Source organism: Rutilus rutilus, assembly GCF_951802725.1.
Source record: "Rutilus rutilus genome assembly, chromosome: 19".
Taxonomy (NCBI): domain Eukaryota; kingdom Metazoa; phylum Chordata; class Actinopteri; order Cypriniformes; family Leuciscidae; genus Rutilus; species Rutilus rutilus.
This window is the reverse complement of record NC_140232.1, coordinates 25571583-25588904: the sequence shown is the minus strand read 5'-3', so window position 1 is coordinate 25588904 and position 17322 is coordinate 25571583. Positions and strand designations below refer to the sequence as shown.

Below are 17322 nucleotides of genomic sequence, written 5' to 3'. Positions count from 1 at the left end.
AGGCCTATATGAAAGTTCCTTACCATGCTGTCATTTTCATGATATCTACCATTGGCACTTATAGAAATTCAAATGATGAATTATTTCAAATTATGAAAACACATTGTTTGTTTGATAACAATGGTAAAATTGCACTGATGCTTTGAACGAATTAAAACATTCAAGCACTACCATTGTTTTTTTTTCCTTTTTATGAATTAGAATGTTTATTATAAAAATGTTTGATCTGATGATATATTGCTCTAAAGCATTCCCATGGCTGATGAAAAATGTTTTGGTCTCTTTTAGCTGCTATTGGTGAATGATTGATTTGAATTATGACATTTCCCGCAATTGAGCAGATTTCATAATAGCTGACAATCCATTTATTCTGTTTCGGGGCAACATAAATCTGTCACAATATTATTCATCATTCATTTATCCCAACAGTGATGCAAGTATTGTCTTGTTTCACTCAATTGTTTCACTCATATGCTGTCATGCATTTTCATTGCACTCCCCCTTTTTAGGAGAATAGTTCTGAAATGGTTTAGCAAAACAATCAAGCTGCAAGTCTTGATTTTGCCTTGGATTAAAGTAATTTATCTGTTTGTTTTCAGCAGCTATGCAGATACAACATCTCTGAAGTGTGTGTGTGTGTGTGTGTGTGTTTAGCACTGGAGTAACAAGATTACATCTAAAAAAAAACACACAAACCAGAGTGGACTTTGCTTTAAATGAGCACATAAAGACTCTTCTCTCTTGGAGATCCTGTTCTTGTATTAGGGATGACAAACACTGTGACTTCCCCTTATGTGGGTTTTGCTAAAACAATGCAAATTAGATTATTTTGAGATCAACTAAAACTGTGGCTTTATCTCTATCTCCATCGTAATCAAATATTTACCTCATCTGATCTGAATGGTTATTAACACAAACATGAAATGTGTTGTTTAGAGCGTGACATAAACACACTGAAGCGTCCGCTTGAAAGCTGTGCCAGAACTCACAGTGCTACAAGTTCTCACGCCAGAATGTCTCTGAAAACGTATCAAAATAATTAGTATTGTAAATGCCTCACAGAATCTTGCTTACAAGACATATTTTTCTTTGATACACATGTCTCTAGTCTGTTTAAAACTGGGTCATATCATGCATTTTTTTTACCGTTATTTCTGTTCCCCGAGGTCCATTTAAATATATATTTTCCACAATTTTCCGCTCTTTCTCTGATCCTTAAAATTACATAAATGGGTAAAAAGAGATTTTTTTTCAGTTTCACTTGTTCAATGAGTAACAGCAGAAAAAGGTTTTGTTCAGCTTAGTGTTAATAAATTGTCTTTTTTCACAACAGAGGAAGTTATGAATGTTTTTAAATTGCAATCAAAAGATCAATAATTGTTTGATTCTTCATGATACGACCCCTTTTAAATGTTCTCGATAAACCAAAAATTGCCTGACGCTATTGGCTTTCTGTAAAGAAGAGGTGATTCTCGCTCCAGTGCTCTACAGTGAAACTCTGGGAAAGTAATATCAAGAAATAATTTTCCTTCACCATTCATCACTGTTATCCTCGTGTGACATGGTTCAAGTGGTTTTTAGAGCCTTCTATGAAATAGGCTAGCTGTTGGCTTTACTGGTCCAAGGGAACATAAATCCTCAGACATTTAGGCTAACTCAATGTCTGGCAACAAACAATTCACTGAAAATATATCTGCACCCCTCTCTCATTGACGGCTTGCATCTTAATTAAGACTCTGTCTGAAAGCATCAATACATCACTTCAGAATGAGATGATTATGGAGTCAATATGACAGGTATCTTGGGCTTTCACAAACAGTCTAATCAGATTCCAGCGCTATAAATAAGGTGGGATCCATCGGGCCACTGCAGAGCCTTCTTCTCATCAGGTGGGCATAAACAATCTACCGTGATCGAAACGGGATATCACTTATCACAGAGACAAACAGCAGAGATTAAGGGACTAGACAGAAGACGCACCGGGGAGGATATGTGGGAGGGCGCTAACACAATTAAACCCAAACACACAATCCTCCGGTTACCGGCAAGCTGCCCAGTGCCCGGAGATAAGTCTAACAAAGGCAGGTCATTCCCTTATTCAGAGTTCTTCATCATTGAACCGAAGAGCCCCGGCTCCATTCATGAAGTGATGAATTGGAGAGACTTTGTCCAATAGTTTCCCTGGTCATGATTCTCATGACCGCATCCTCAGTGACTCACCAGAGAGATGATGTGGATGTGTCTATTAAAAGCAAGACCCAGACCTACAAAGATTCGTTTTTGTGTTAAGTAAATCTATACTTCTAAATCACACATGCATTAATTGTGTGATTCACACGCTGTCTAAAATAGTTTTATTTATTATATTCAAAATATGGCAGTTCTGCACAAGTGCATTTACATGCAAAAGGCAGCCTATGCATGTTCAGTATGTGTAGGCCTACAAAGCCGTTTCCACAAATCAACAATGTGCCGACTAAAAAATAGTAGACTTTTAAAATGAAAGAGGCTACTTTTATCTTTTTCAACAAATGATAAGTGGAAAATTAACCTTCAGAAAATGTTGCTTGTCAAGTTCAGGAAGTCAAACTATTATGTTAGCTTTATTAGGCTCCCAGCGAACACCTTTACGTTGTGGCAACGTCTGTGGCACGTTGCATTTCTGCTATGGCAACGTCGCTGTCTACGTGCTCGCAACAGTGTAACAGGGCTGTAGCAACGTTGTTGCGCGACATTCAGCAACTGCTACGACGTTCTGACAATTTATTGTTTTTATGCTAGTTAATATAGATATCCCTTATCCCCCATTTAGCATGTTATGTTTTGAGGTTAATTTTTAATTAGTCAGATCTTAGATAATTATATAGTTTTTAAATATTGTTTATCCTTATTATTTAATGGGGCTATCAGTAAATTAGCCTAATTATAATCAACATCTGCAAGTGTAGGCCTACACTTTGAAGAGTAAAAATGACATACGATCACGTTAATTCAACTTTATTATATGGTAATCAAATTGCACTTCCAAAAGTCATTCATTTGTGAACAACGAAATAAACGAATTTATTTTAAGTATAATAAATAAAACATTAAAAGAAGATCAGAACATTTAATGAACAAAACCTGGTTCTGTACATGGCAGACAGGGGAGCATAGTCGAAAGCCGGGCGATAAACCAGTAGCAAATAAACGAATGAGACTAAAATAGCAATTAAGTTGTAGGTTGTGTTTGAAGGTTGTGTTATAATTTAGCTTCGGTTGAAATTTAAAAGGCTGATTTTCGCGCTTCAGGGCAGTGAGTGACGAGAACATAGTCCAGTGGTTGTCAAGACACCATCACAACCGTTGGTTTAATGTCAACATTGTGACAACGCTGTAACAACCTTCACCACATAACGTAGTTATAGCAACCTTTTGGCCATGTTGTTCAAACGTTTTTAGAAGGCTGGGTACGTTGTGCCAACGTTCTGTGTTTGCTGGGCTACTAACGTTACTTTCTGTTACATCCAACCGCCAGAAAAACAAGCCTCCAGCCTTTTTTAGTAGGCCTACCGGTGTAGCTGCTACTGTGTTTGAATTTCCGTTTTCCGAAATTTTCGTTTTTAAAACGAGCTATACATTTATAAATCCGTAAAATCTTACCTGTATGCTGTGGAAATACAAAACAGAAGATAGAAAACAACGACCACAGCGCAGAAAAGGGTAATTTAAGTAAAGGCTAAATAAGGTATAATATTTATGGTGCGTTCAAGTCATCTCGTATGGATCGTAATTACGAGTTGAACGCACTTGAACACCACCACAATGTCGTAAATACCAGTAGGGAGCTCGGGATTTTCTTTAAGCCCCGATCAGTACGAGTTGGGGGCGTGTCAGTGAGAAACATGGCGGAATCAATGGATGCAACGTCTGTAGTTGACGGTAAATTTTAATTGAGAGAAAAGTGATAGTAAAATATATATCATACAGATATTTAGCAGTGACATTGTAAGGCTTTTTCATTTATAACAAAGTAAGCTTTCTGCACAAAATATGATATCATTGTAATATAACAATTCTATTATTATAATAAGTATAGCCTATAATGATACAGTTTACATTGGCTTCATAAGTTAATTAAAAACAAAAAGAAAAACACACCTGATGCGCATTGTTTGTTCTTCATTTTCTATAAGCAGGAGGTAACAAACCTTGCTGTTTTTTCGTGTAATCCATGAAAAGAAGGTACACCGCCATCTTGCTCCGACGAAACTGACTTGAACGAACCTCACGTCGTAAACACGACCTCCCACCTCGTACGTACGAACTTCCCTGGAGGACTTGAACGCACCATTACATCAAGCTGAATTTATACAATAAAAATTTAGCTGGGGCTAGCTTGAGATCAAATGTTACTTTGTAGTTAATATATATTTCCCGAAATTGAATATTTGTTACAATAACAAGGTTGGTTGAGTTTGATGAATGCAATCAATATTTTTTTTTGTAAACAAATTCATACTTTTATGCACTTTTATTTTAATTGATCAAAAGTGACGTATTACGGAGCCCCCCTAGTCCCACTTTGGCAAAAAAAAAATTATTATAACTATCTTGTGGCCTCAAGATAGTAACTCGTGGCCTCAAGATAGTAGCCTATCTCGTGGCCTCAAGATACTAACTGGTGGTCTCAAGATAGTATCTCGTGGCCTCAAGATAGTATCTCGTGGCCTCAAGATACTAACTCGTGGCCTCAAGATACTAACTCGTGGCCTCAAGATAGTATATCTCGTGGCCTCAAGATAGTAACTCGTGGCCTCAAGATACTACTCTATATAAAATAAATGCTGTTCTATTGAACTTTCTATTCATCAAGAATCCTGAAAAAAAAATTTATCACGTTTTTTTTTACCGTTAGCACAACAAATTTCAACATTGATAATAATAATAAAAAAATCTTGAGCAAATCATATGACATATTAGAAGGTTTACTGTATTTTTGATCGAATAAATGCAGCCTTGGTGAGCAAAAGAGACTTATTTCAAAAACATAAAAAAAAAAATAGTACCCATCCTAAACTTTTGAATACATCCTAAAAATACTAGCATGGGTTATGAAAAAAAAAAACATCTCAGATAAAAGAAAACCCTGAACTGTTGTGGTCTAACAGCTATATTGCATTCTCAATAATGATAAGAGAAACTAGTCTGGCAAAAAAAAAAAAAGATTCTTCAGGAAAAGGATATGAGGAAAGGATGCTTGTACTAAAATGAAACATGACGTAAACCATAATTTTGCCTCTGAGGCAACACTCTGCAAAGTAAACATTTTAATCCCATTAGATGATCCTGAGGGGCCCTGTCCTGTTATTTATAGCTATATTCCATATTCTCTTTAAACCCACACATCTCCTTCTGAAAGACCCTTGATCTATTTTGTGGGGTCTAACGATTTATGGTTCATACATCAACTGAGGGGGCAGGGGTAAGCTTTGTCTTTGCCAGTTTATGACTAACACCAATTTAAGAAAATATACAAAACATGAATATGAATTAACTGACATGCAAACCAATACCACCCAGACAAACACTTTGACACGTGAAGTGGAAGATCATACAGACAGTTTGTCTCTTAATTAATTCAAGACTTACTCAACTCAGGTTGCCATTCTGTGGTATTAGCATTTAAACTCTTTTTGATGTTCAATACGAGCCTCAGGTTTTATTGGCCCCAAACTGCATCCACGTGACTATAGAAAAAATGCTTTTCTCCTCAGGACATGCGTTATTTATCAGGTTTCCAGATTTTCTTGTCCTCCTTCCTGGCACGTCACACGGGAATCTTTCACCACCTCCACTCATTTTGCGCGCCTGTTGGCTTGTGATATATCAGGCATGAATGAAATGAGACAGGTGATGTCAGTAGCCTATTCTTCATCCATGAAGACTTTATGGCGACTGAGGAGGCAAGTTTGGGAGCACACTCTTAATACAAAATATATATGCCTTCTAAAACACTACATTTAAATAACAATTTGATGAAACAATTGATGAAAACAGAATCCGTAAAAGTGAGTCCGTCACTGACAGGAAGCAACGTCAGAGCAGCACAACGGCTAACTAGATTCTTTTCCGCATCTAAATGATGTCTATTGAGAAATATATCCCCATGCTGGGTTAATGACCGATACTTTCTGTATTTATGACATCACCGTGTGTGGGTGGAAATTGTTCCATTATCAGGGCCCTAAAAATAAAACACCAGATGGCCCTATAAAATGATTGGGAGCTTCGGATGGGAGACTCGTGTATGATAACATCAGGACCGTTGTCTGAGATGTTAGTAGGCCTATGTTTCAGTTGAGCACAAAAGTAAAAAAAGAGAGCTTTATCTGTCATTAATTCACAAAAAAAGTTAATATAAAATAGTATTGTCATACAAATCACTTTCAAAAGAATGCTTGATTACAATTATTTTCAGAAAAATTACTGTTACTTTCCATACAAGCATTTTTTGTGATTGAAATTGGATAGTTTGAGTACTGTAATACACACAAATACACTCTGAACTCAGTGTGGTTGATTTAAGTTTGGTTGTCAGTTAGTGAAGGACACTAAATTGGTCCTTCAAACATGGCTGTTTATGAATTTCATTTGTAACAGAAACATTGGAATATGATATTAACACTTATTTCAGTTCACTTTCAGCTGTGAGATGGAAAGTAATCATATGTTCCACAGCAATATTTTGGCATGGAGTGATGCAATTTAGCTGTGAGGATGGAAAAGACAGATCAAAGTAAATGAGCAAGTGATCACAGTCAGATGTTTTAAAAGTATGATAAACTTTTGCCAGGAAATAGGCTACTTCCTTTCAAACGCATGTTCGTTTATAAGATCTGAGATGCTTGTGTTGCAATATACGCTTGATTGGTGGAAAATCAATGTAATATCTTCATGTGTACATTTGTGTTATCAGTCCAAGAGCTCTACTTTGCTAAGCATTGGCCTATCTCAAATTCCAGGGATCAAAACTCACAAAATCAGTTTATAGTTCAGCCATATTCTTTAACCTCAATCCCACACCCGATTATGAGACGCAGAGTGAGCGCTGGGGTTCAGGTCAGTTCCACAATTGTGGTCTCAGGCAGAGCAAAGATCAGAGATACTCTGACTAACAGTTCTCTTCAGGGCTTTGGCACTGGCAGTGGCTAAATAACATGCTAAGAGGTTCAGCCAAAAGTAGCACTAATCAGAAGACATTTTGGTGGAAAAGGTGATAGTTTTGTGCTCAGCTTTCAGTGTGTGCCATCTGAAGTCTTTACAGGAAAAAGGATGAATTATTTTGGCCTTCAGTTTATGCAATAACTCCATGTGGGTTATCAACTGCTTCAATATGTTTTTAGAGGATTTCAATTAAAACTCTGTGTTGCATTAGGGAACCACGAAGACATTGATTGTTTTTGTATTGACTTCAAATATGATTAATGATCAAGCAAACATCTTGTAACGTGGATTATAGCATTAATCAGCTAATGAATGTTATAGCATATGCTTTGTCATGCATAATGCTCAAATTACTATTGTTCAGTCCAGTTTGTTGCTACAGGGCTGCGATCATTCCATAAAATGGTAACATTTGAAGACAGCTGCTTTTCTGTATGAAGAATTATACTCCTAAATAACAGCCAAGTATACACATGATAACTTTACTTTAGGACAGAAATACTACACCAGAAGTTCCATGTTAATAATAAATGATCAAAGAAGCAGAGAGTAAACAGAACAAATATAGCTCTCAAAGCTTGATTTTATTAGGAGAGGTTTTCATGCTTGAATGTTTAAAAAAAAACATTATTTTGCACATATTTTACATTGTTGCAGCACCTCTCTTCCAAGTCTCTCAGTAACACTTTGTTTAGTTCCAGTCTCAATGAAGCCCCTCCTTCCAAAAAGCGTACTGTGCTCTGATTAGTCTGCTGGACCATTGTGTTGTGATTGGTCAACTTCTTCAAGTCTGTTCCACGCCCCTTACCATAACTCCAACTTTGAACACTACCAACACAACCAGGCCTCGCCCCCTTATTTTGTGCATGTCTTGGGTGGGAATTATGTTAAACTCTCTTGAGTATGTTCTTATTTTGATAAAGTAATTACTTCACAACTGTTAAAAATGTACGTTACACAGTACGAATGTGTGTAGTATGAATAATCCGGACGTACTACATTCACCATGTTGTCTTTATTATTTGTGACCTACCAGCGTCAGTTGCTTCGCTTCACTGCCTGTAACAAAATCTCTCCCATGGCCTCATGGGTTATTAAAATGTCTATTGTTCGCACACTTCAGAATCCCACCGGAAGTAGAAGGTCATACTGATACTTTTTGCCTACTCTTTTACGAGTACTGTGAATTCGGGCATACTTTTGTCACATATTGTTTTCATAGGCCTATTGTATAGGAAAGTATGCGATTTCGGATGCAGCCATGTATGTTCTTGGAAGAAAACTCAAGACTACAATGGAGGCGGTTCAGAAACAGTGCTTAGTGATATAGAGAATAACTCCCTTTGGAGTGGACTTTGCAAATCTTTGTAACTTTGCAAATTCATTTAAATTTACTTTTATGCATTTGGCAGACTTTTTTATCCCAAGTGACTTGCATTGCATTCCAAGGTACACATTTACATTCTTATCAGTTCTTGCTTTCCCTGGGAATCGAACCCATGACCTTGGCGTTGCAAGTGCCAACGCTCTACTGTTTGCTAGCTTAAATTCATACTCAAACAGCAACATTACACGCTAAAAAAGCTGAAAATGTAAAAATAAAGAAACATAATAGGACCCCTTTAAGAGATGGGTTGGCAGCCTTATGGCATGCGGAGGGATAATCACAGAAGCGCACCTCCGGCCGTGTGAACGGATTTTCAGGTCTGTGTACTAGCTCAGGTTAAAATCCTCACGCTTTAATTATATTCATAGCAACCAACTTAAAACAAGCTATGTTACTATGCGAAATGTTTATGCAAGTTCAAGGGACTTCATTTAAATTAAACAAATACATACTCTTTAGCTATTGTCACGTGCCAGTAATTATCCTGGCATGTGTGCCATTGGTTTCAGATCCCGTTCAGAGCAGATTCAATATTTTAAATGCACATTTTAGTAATCTAAAGATTTAACACCATGCGGAACCCTAGTCATGTTTCCATCCCGTTGGAACAACTGAAACAAAACCATGTTCTGGTTTTATATTCTCTTCAGAAATCTTTCTTGCACAAAGTTAAAGATATAGTTCAGTCAATGGTCACTAAAACTGTTTGGTAACCAACATTCTTCAAAATATCTTCTTTTGTGTTCCACCGACAGTTTTGAAAGAAATGAAGGTAATTAAATGATGTCAGAATTGTAATATTTGGATAAACTATCAGTGAGCAATGGCAATTATTTACACATCGCAAGCCATATTCTCTACAGTTCATTTAATCATGATTTGAATAACAAAAAGTATTGAGTAATGACAGTTCTTAATGCTATACTGTCAAACTGACATTGTGAGAGATAAAGTAATTGCAAACAATTGTAAAACATGAGCAAGAGAGAACAGGGACATAGATCTTAGTTTAAATTGGGGAGGGGGGCAGCAAACAAGAAATGTTTTATATAATATTGATTGACAATATTGAGAAAGTGTTGATCTATACCCCTGGATTAAGGCATTTGTCTATAAATATACTTCTGTGTTTATACTTCTGTATTCACATACAACAACACAAAACATAAAAGTAAGAAAAAGCAGCAGAATGATGAAAATAATATTAAGGATATTAAGAATGGCAGAAAAAAATCTCATCATAAAAGACCAAATAAATACTACACGCATGCATTTTTAAATATAAAACCTAATGAAAATTTACACCAGCTAAAATCACACCGGGGTCACACGGGGCTAACAAAGAAAAATCTCTTTTTGAGTGCGATATCAAAGAATGGGATCTGTGTCATTCCAGCTGATCACTGCATTTCGCCATCTGTAAAACATATTTGAAGCTTTCATATCGCCACCTGTTTGCATTTCACAATATCAAAACGATATATTATAGAAAAAGAACTGACAAAATAAGAGACTTACTTGGTCCTGATGCAAAGCTCCAGTGGAGGAATGAGATCACTGTCTGCATTTTCACTCTGAGCAGAATCTGCAGCACAAGACTCTGAATCTGTCCAGACACAGAATACAGAAGACCTTTTAAAACTGACTTATCATACATCCTAATTATGAAGCAAGTGTGCAAAGCTTGTGTTTATTTTGTTGTTCTCAAATACTATGCATAATACAATCCAAGTTATACATAATACAAGTGTTTGTTTTGTGTGTGTCCAGAAAAGCAATGACCCAAAGGAAAAGACTCACAGACTGTTAATCTAATTGGTTCCTGCTGGTTGGCCAGCCCATCATAATAGTACAAGTCAAACTCTTCCTCTTTGCAGTGATCGGATGCCAGGTCTTCAGAGGGACAAAAGAGCACACTGAAATGGCTCTCGCTGCACACTACCCAAATTGGAAACTTGGGAGTTTTCAGGTGAGATCCAACCTTAAAAGAGAAAATGGGATATAACACATTTGGATATAATATCTAAGTATCTATTTTAGAGTGTTTCAAGCCTTCTTACCTTACATATATTATAGTGCTCAAATAAAGACAGCAGCCCAATGTTACAACGTGCTTTAATTCCCTTAAGAAGTGTAAAATTTCCATTTCCAGAATCAAGCTTCATTTCATCATCAAAGACGTTTGAAACTGCTCGTCCACAAAGCAAAAGATTGACCAATTCCTTAAAAAAATGAAAGGGAAAGAATAAGATTTATTGACTTGATCATATCAGAACATTGTGTACACTGGAGCTATACAAAAAGCAACCAATATAATTGGTGACACCAAGACATTGTTTTTGGTAAGAGCAAAATAAAATATGCTATCTTTTGCGTATTGGGTGTTTAGATTAGGACTGTAAAGTGTTAACACAGCAAACCTGTGTGCAGTAGCCATGAGCTCCAATGAGGGTGGAGGTGGGCACATCCATATCACTTTGTATACTAAAACACAAAGAACAAATTGATTAGCTCAGTGAATATATGAACATAAACAGCCTGTACTGTTAACTGAGTTAAAGAGGTGGAAACTCACGTTGCGGTGGTTCTGGAAATAATTGCAGAGATGGTAAGTAGAATACAGCCAAAGGGACCAGACTCAAACTAAAAGGAAGCAAGAAAACTGCTACTAATTGCCATCGTCAATCACATAAGGAGCAATTAAACAGGTGATATTTGCCTTAAAATGCTTCAAGACTATCAATGAATGTGCTCACATACAAACCTTGCTTATAACTTCAGCAAAATTATTTACAAATAATAATAATAAGCATAAATAATATACAATATAAATAATACATCTGTTCTAAATAAATATTACAAACAACTATTATTATACATATTATAAATGATAACAAAATATAAATAATATATAACAATACTGTAAATAAGAATTAATATTAATAATATTTATAAAAATCTTTTTTAGAAAATACATACAGGTATACAGGATTTGTCATAAGGCATTTCATCACAGACTTACCTGTCTAACATGCTTCTCAAGAACTAAAGTGAGATCATCCAACGTCTCAACAGTGACGTATGTTATCTATGTGGAATATATGTTTAACAAAAGAAGAAACATGTAGTCGTCAAAAGAAGTAATTAGGAGGTAATTTAAGCGACAAAGAATCAACTTACCATTTCCAGAATACCGTCTGATTTGTAACGTCCGATCGGGATGAAAAGACTTCTTCCTGTGTTTCTGTGGGCGCAGATAGTTTATAGTTGAGAAACGAAAAATAGTTTTGTAAATTTAAGTGATTATTCTAAATGTGTGACACTTACATTGCAACTGCGGCTCTCTTCATATTCCCGGCTCTCCATAGTATGTCAGCCAAAGCCTGAGATAGACATTTTGTCCTCAAAACGTTTGATACCTCCAGTCTCCTGGTGATATTTAATAATTCAAGTTTAAGACAACTGATTGAGACATCAGTGAAATACACTTTTTTTAATTTATAACCAAAATATTCACTGATATAAAAAATAAAAAAATCCAAAGGAAAAATGGTACCAAAATGATTGAATGGTTTTAAAATAATAAAGGTAAAAATTATATCTGAAATTGTAACAGAAATAATTTGAAAAATATGATTATTGCTTGGTACACACTCATCCAATGAGTCACTGCTCGATTCTTCAAACAGAAGCTTCTGTAGAACACAAGCCTGAACTGCTGCAAGGACACCACAGGGTCCTCCCTGATAAAACAATCCCAGAACATCTCATGACGCAAAGGTTTACAGATCAAAACAGTAAATCATGAGGTTGTCTAAAGTACTGTACCTTATTTTGTACAATCCCATACTTCAAACCTGGAGTATCTGAAAAGGTAAAGTTCTGTTTTTTCCACTCCTCAGTGAAACAAGCCATAGGAGAACCAAAGATGATCTCCTTCAGAGCCTGAAGTAGACATGAAAACAGCAATATCATATCAGACCGGACTAATATCACATAGTTTATGGTTCCAGGAAGATAAATGATAATGTGCTTACAGTGGCCGTCATCTGGTCCATGGCAGTCTTGTCCAAACTATGTTCTGGCATGGATGTTCTAGGAACATCACACAAGCTCTCCTCATTCTCTATGTCGTCTGTAAGATTGAAAAAGTATTTCAAAACAATTGGAATTTTTAATGACAGATTAATTTAAAGCAAGGGTTGTAGGGTTATTTGGAAAACAAATATTAAAAGTGGACAAGGACAAAATACACTTCATATTAAAGCAATACAACAATACAAGCTAGTGTATTCTGTGCAGTTGACTTGGCTATGATACAAAATGTAATCTGCTGAAGATTTGAGGTGCACTACCCAAAACCATTTCCAACACATGGAGTCCATCCAGTTTTGGGCTGGGTGCCGAATTCTTTCTGGAGAGGAAACAACAAAAGTAAAAAATCACACACTTGACATATTGCAGCTGTAAATAAATATCAACAGTCTCTTTTTACCATCCTACATGGGAGCTTCTTAGAGCCATATTGTCTAATGCATAATAGGGTGGTCTTTATTTTTAAAGTCTCCAATTGTCATGCTCTTAACCCTTCAAATTGTTCCTTTATATAAGAAAATACAGCATGCCAATTTTTATGGCAGTAACATAATAATTACTGGTAGCTCAATAGCTTTAAACTTTCTGAGATTTTGATGATTTTCGTAAAAAACGATCATTTGAATTGGTATTGTACCTGGCTAGTAAAATTCCAAAAACATCTCCACATATTCCATATGCTATTCCTAAATATGTATTTTAGATGCATATCTCAGTTTACTTATTGTAGAAACTAAATCCAAATGAATCCATCCATGACCTGGTTTAGCAGATTTACCTTTCCTGGTGGAATCAATACATATTTCCATTGATGATCACCTTGGTTATTGTTTGGGTTTAGAGCACATTTTTTGGTTTAAAAAATTACATTACGTTCCTTGAAATTGACCCGGAACTTTGGCCTAATCAAGCAGATTATCAGGAGGGACAGGCAATTATACATGCAATGAAAGTAGTCAATGATCACGCAGAGAGAGGAGTGGCTCTGATTCAAGAATACAATGGCTATCTCACACACTCTGAAGAACAATTGCAGTTTCTCCTTCATGTGGTGGAAGATCACCGACGGATCTATCCAGACTGCAAAAAGTCAACACTGGCTGCTGAGCATCAGAAATGAGGGATTGTTGAAAACTTTTTTTGAGATTGTTTTTGAGATTGTTGTCATGTCAGTGTTGCTCTGATTTCAATAAAATGTAGTTCATTTGCAGCAACTTTTAATATTACTTGCATATCACAATAACGCTGCACTGCTTAACATAGGCAATTTTCCACATGATTGAGCTACCTCTAAATATCATTTTTTTTTGTCAACATTTTTGCATATTTCCAATTTTGAAGTTAAAAGGAACAGTTTAAGAGGTTAAGACACTAACATTTTGCACAAAAAAAAAAAAAAAATTGGACTTGATAAGGCCCACCCTAATGCATAAGAGATTTTATTCATAATAATCATGCATACGTTCAAGGCTGTGGCTAGAAGTTCTGGGCCCCTTTAAAAATATAACATTCAGAAAAGGTTGTGGGTCCCCCTGGACCTGTCGGCTCCTAGAATCGTTCCAACCTTTCACCTCACTAGTTATGGTCCTCTCTATGTTTCTGGGATTCAAATGGTTTAACTATTTTAGCCCTTCAAAAATAAAAAGATTTTGACGTTTTTAAATCAATAAAGGTCGACGTAAAATATTGAGAGTAGGTTTCGCAGACACAGGTTAAGTAACTGCACTTTCAACAGTAAAATAAAAAATATTCTAGCTCAGTATTTTTATCCTTATCTTGTTTTCCAGTCCAAATATCTAAAACATTCCTGAGACGCAAAATGACATACATTTGTGAGACATACAGTGAGTTTTTGCTTTAAACAAAAAATAAATAAGAAAAACAATCCTGTTTTCCCTTTGAATTAAGGTTATCTTTCTTACCCCGTTGGCAGATAATTTTATGCATAAAATGTTCATAGATTTTTCAGAAAACACGTATTAATATAATATTAATTCTTATAAAAAAAATATATATATATATTATATCAAAAATATAATATTATAATATTAGGTCATTTTGCTTATCAAGTAAATGTATCTTGATTTAAGAATGCTTAGATGTGTACTGGAGTTTTTTTTTCCCTGAATGATTGAAACAAACTCACAGGCGATGCTTGACTTCTGGCATTTTCTCATGCCCATTGTGGTCTATGATTCCTTTATGTAAATTCGAAAACATGCTGCTCTCCCCTTCAAGAGAGGCTGGTGGATTAGACTTTGTATTTGTAATATTGAGGCCATTTGTCCAGTTTGCTGATTCTCTACAATCCTCTGTTGTTGCTGTAAGAGATGAAGGTGCTTTTCGGGCTGGACGTCTTCTGTTGCTCTCCTACGGAAAATTAAATCCTTTGTAAATGCAATGCTGTAATGGAGGAGTAACGTAGACTCAAATCTTAGTAAAATTTATTTAAAAAAATATGTAACATTATTAAACACTGGATTTTAATTTTCAATAAATCAATTTTAGTTTAAATTAGTTAACATTTTTTAATTCTTTCATGAATTACTCACCCTCATGTCGTTCCAAACCTGCAAGACTTTCATTTTATGTGAACAAAAGCCCAAATCAATCTGTTCAACATATAAAGCGATCAAGTCTCTTCAGAAAATTTGTACTAAAGCGCTCAATCTCTCAGATTTCATCAAAAAGATCTTCATTTGTGTTCCGAAGAGTCTTACGGGTTTGCAACAACATGAAGACAGAATTTTAATTTCTGGGTGAACTATGCCTTTAATGAATCAGCGTTCATTACCTGCAAAGAGCTGGCAATGGGACCCGCCATAATGCCTCGTCTTATCCTGCTGCTTCTGTTTTTCTGGCTATCTGTGTCTAGGATCTTTTTCTCAGAAAGAAATCCCTCTTTCGACACTGTTAGGAGATCGTGGCTGGACGGCAAACAGTATACACTTCTCTCACTCTCAGGGTGAACAGCAAAGGTCTTTTTTCGTGTCTTTTCAGAAGGTGTTTGGGAAGGCTTAGTAAGTTTTGACACACTGTTGCTTTCAGAGAACCTGTGAAAAGGGTGGATGTTTATTGCTGCCAACAGATCTTGAGTCTCAAACAAATGAATATATGGATTTTTGTAAACTAAATCGATAAAGAAATACCTTGGACTGTCACACAACAGACTTTCCATACAGCCTGGTTCTCTCTTAACACTCATGTCTATGGACATGGTTTGTTCCAGTGGATGTGCTTCATTGTCACCATGGTGGCGTATTTTGGTTTTGTCACCTTCACTCATTCTGACTTTCACAATCATCTCCAACATAGACTTAAAGGGGTGTTCTTCAGCCTAAATACAAATGCTTTTTATGGCCTCTCGGCTTTTCCAACATTTTTAATATGATATATACAGATGTTTTTTCACTTTGATACCTTATTCTGTTTGTAAAGGCCCTCAAGGTGAAGTATTCTGCGTAGATCTGATCTGTTATTAACGCTTGAATTAGTCCGTGGAAGCTCTTCATCCATGCACGATATCGTTTTCTTCAGGCCCTGTAAGTAAGTTGCATTTCATCAGGAAATGTACTTCCATTTCATCATTCTTCTTCAGGAAAGCTAACTTTAAAACACCTTAAACATACAGTATGTAGCTGCTACATCACACCTTATAGGATAGTTAGCTTTTGTGTCAAAGTACCATGTTTACATTTCTGAATCAGTTTAAAGAAAATAATCTGTCACCCACCTTTCGACTGAGATATTCCCGTACTAGAGCCGCGGACACCTCCTCTACATCTTTGCCCATCATGGATCACAATAACACAGCGGTAATAAATATGGGACTGAGATAGCAAGTTGGCTTCTTCGGTGTAAACAGCCCCAAACCTTACACACCTCAAATACTGTTGGTCGACATACGGCATATTTTCATTTACACACCGTTAGTGCATTTTCAGCATGGTATTTTAATGGTTAGTGATTTGTTTGGGGATAAATGAGGTAAGGATAGTTGACGAGGCTTGCTAGCTAGCGGTGTAGCTTTTCGCCTTGTTGCTATGGTTACCCTAGAACGTTGTTGATAGAGCGTGCTGTTCTATGTGCGCGGATTAATGACGCAGCTGCGCCTCCCTGCGGATGCAACGTGTATTACTTTGATACAGTTTACAAAGATGGAAATATTTTGTGAAGCTTTCGAGATTTCACAGAATTGAGTGCAAAGTCTGTTGCGGTAAGTTTGGAAAGTCTCCTGCTCTGTTGACAGGTATGTAGAAAACTTGCTACTGTTGTACTGTTCTATGAAAATACTTTTGAATAATAAACCATCAAGGTCTATCTTAATGTTTACTGTTGTCTAGCTATATAATCAGAATAGCTCTCTAAATAGGGGAGTTGTGTCAGATATGGTCTGAAATAAGTTGATTTATGAAAAATAATAAGTAATGAATCTCGTTCGTTGACATAAAATCAAATATTTATCCATATTTGAGCTGGTTGAGGAGAAGAGTGGTCTGCTATGAGAAAGGCAAAATTATTTGCCAATGACACTTTTCATAATAATCTTTGTCTATTGCAAAATGGCACTTGAACCAGAGCTTTCCGTTTCCTATTCTATTGTCTACTGTGTCTGTTATTCTGTCATTTAGGCT

The 17322-nt window shown here is 36.1% G+C and overlaps 1 protein-coding gene across 1 annotated transcript; it reads right to left on the bottom strand.

Annotated features, from left to right (window-relative positions):
* Positions 1-7771: 7771 nt before the first annotated feature.
* On the bottom strand, positions 7772-16747 carry mindy4 (MINDY lysine 48 deubiquitinase 4). The gene is made up of 18 exons (XM_084389046.1): positions 16422-16747; positions 16109-16228; positions 15838-16025; positions 15483-15741; positions 14835-15058; positions 12949-13007; positions 12631-12728; positions 12422-12538; positions 12248-12336; positions 11921-12022; positions 11774-11837; positions 11616-11681; positions 11169-11236; positions 11014-11077; positions 10654-10815; positions 10394-10574; positions 10112-10199; positions 7772-10010 (listed from the first exon to the last, which is right to left on the bottom strand). The coding sequence occupies exons 1-18, from the start codon at positions 16482-16484 to the stop codon at positions 9962-9964; spliced, it is 2061 nt and encodes a 686-aa protein (XP_084245172.1). The 5' UTR covers positions 16485-16747; the 3' UTR covers positions 7772-9961.
* Positions 16748-17322: the final 575 nt, after the last annotated feature.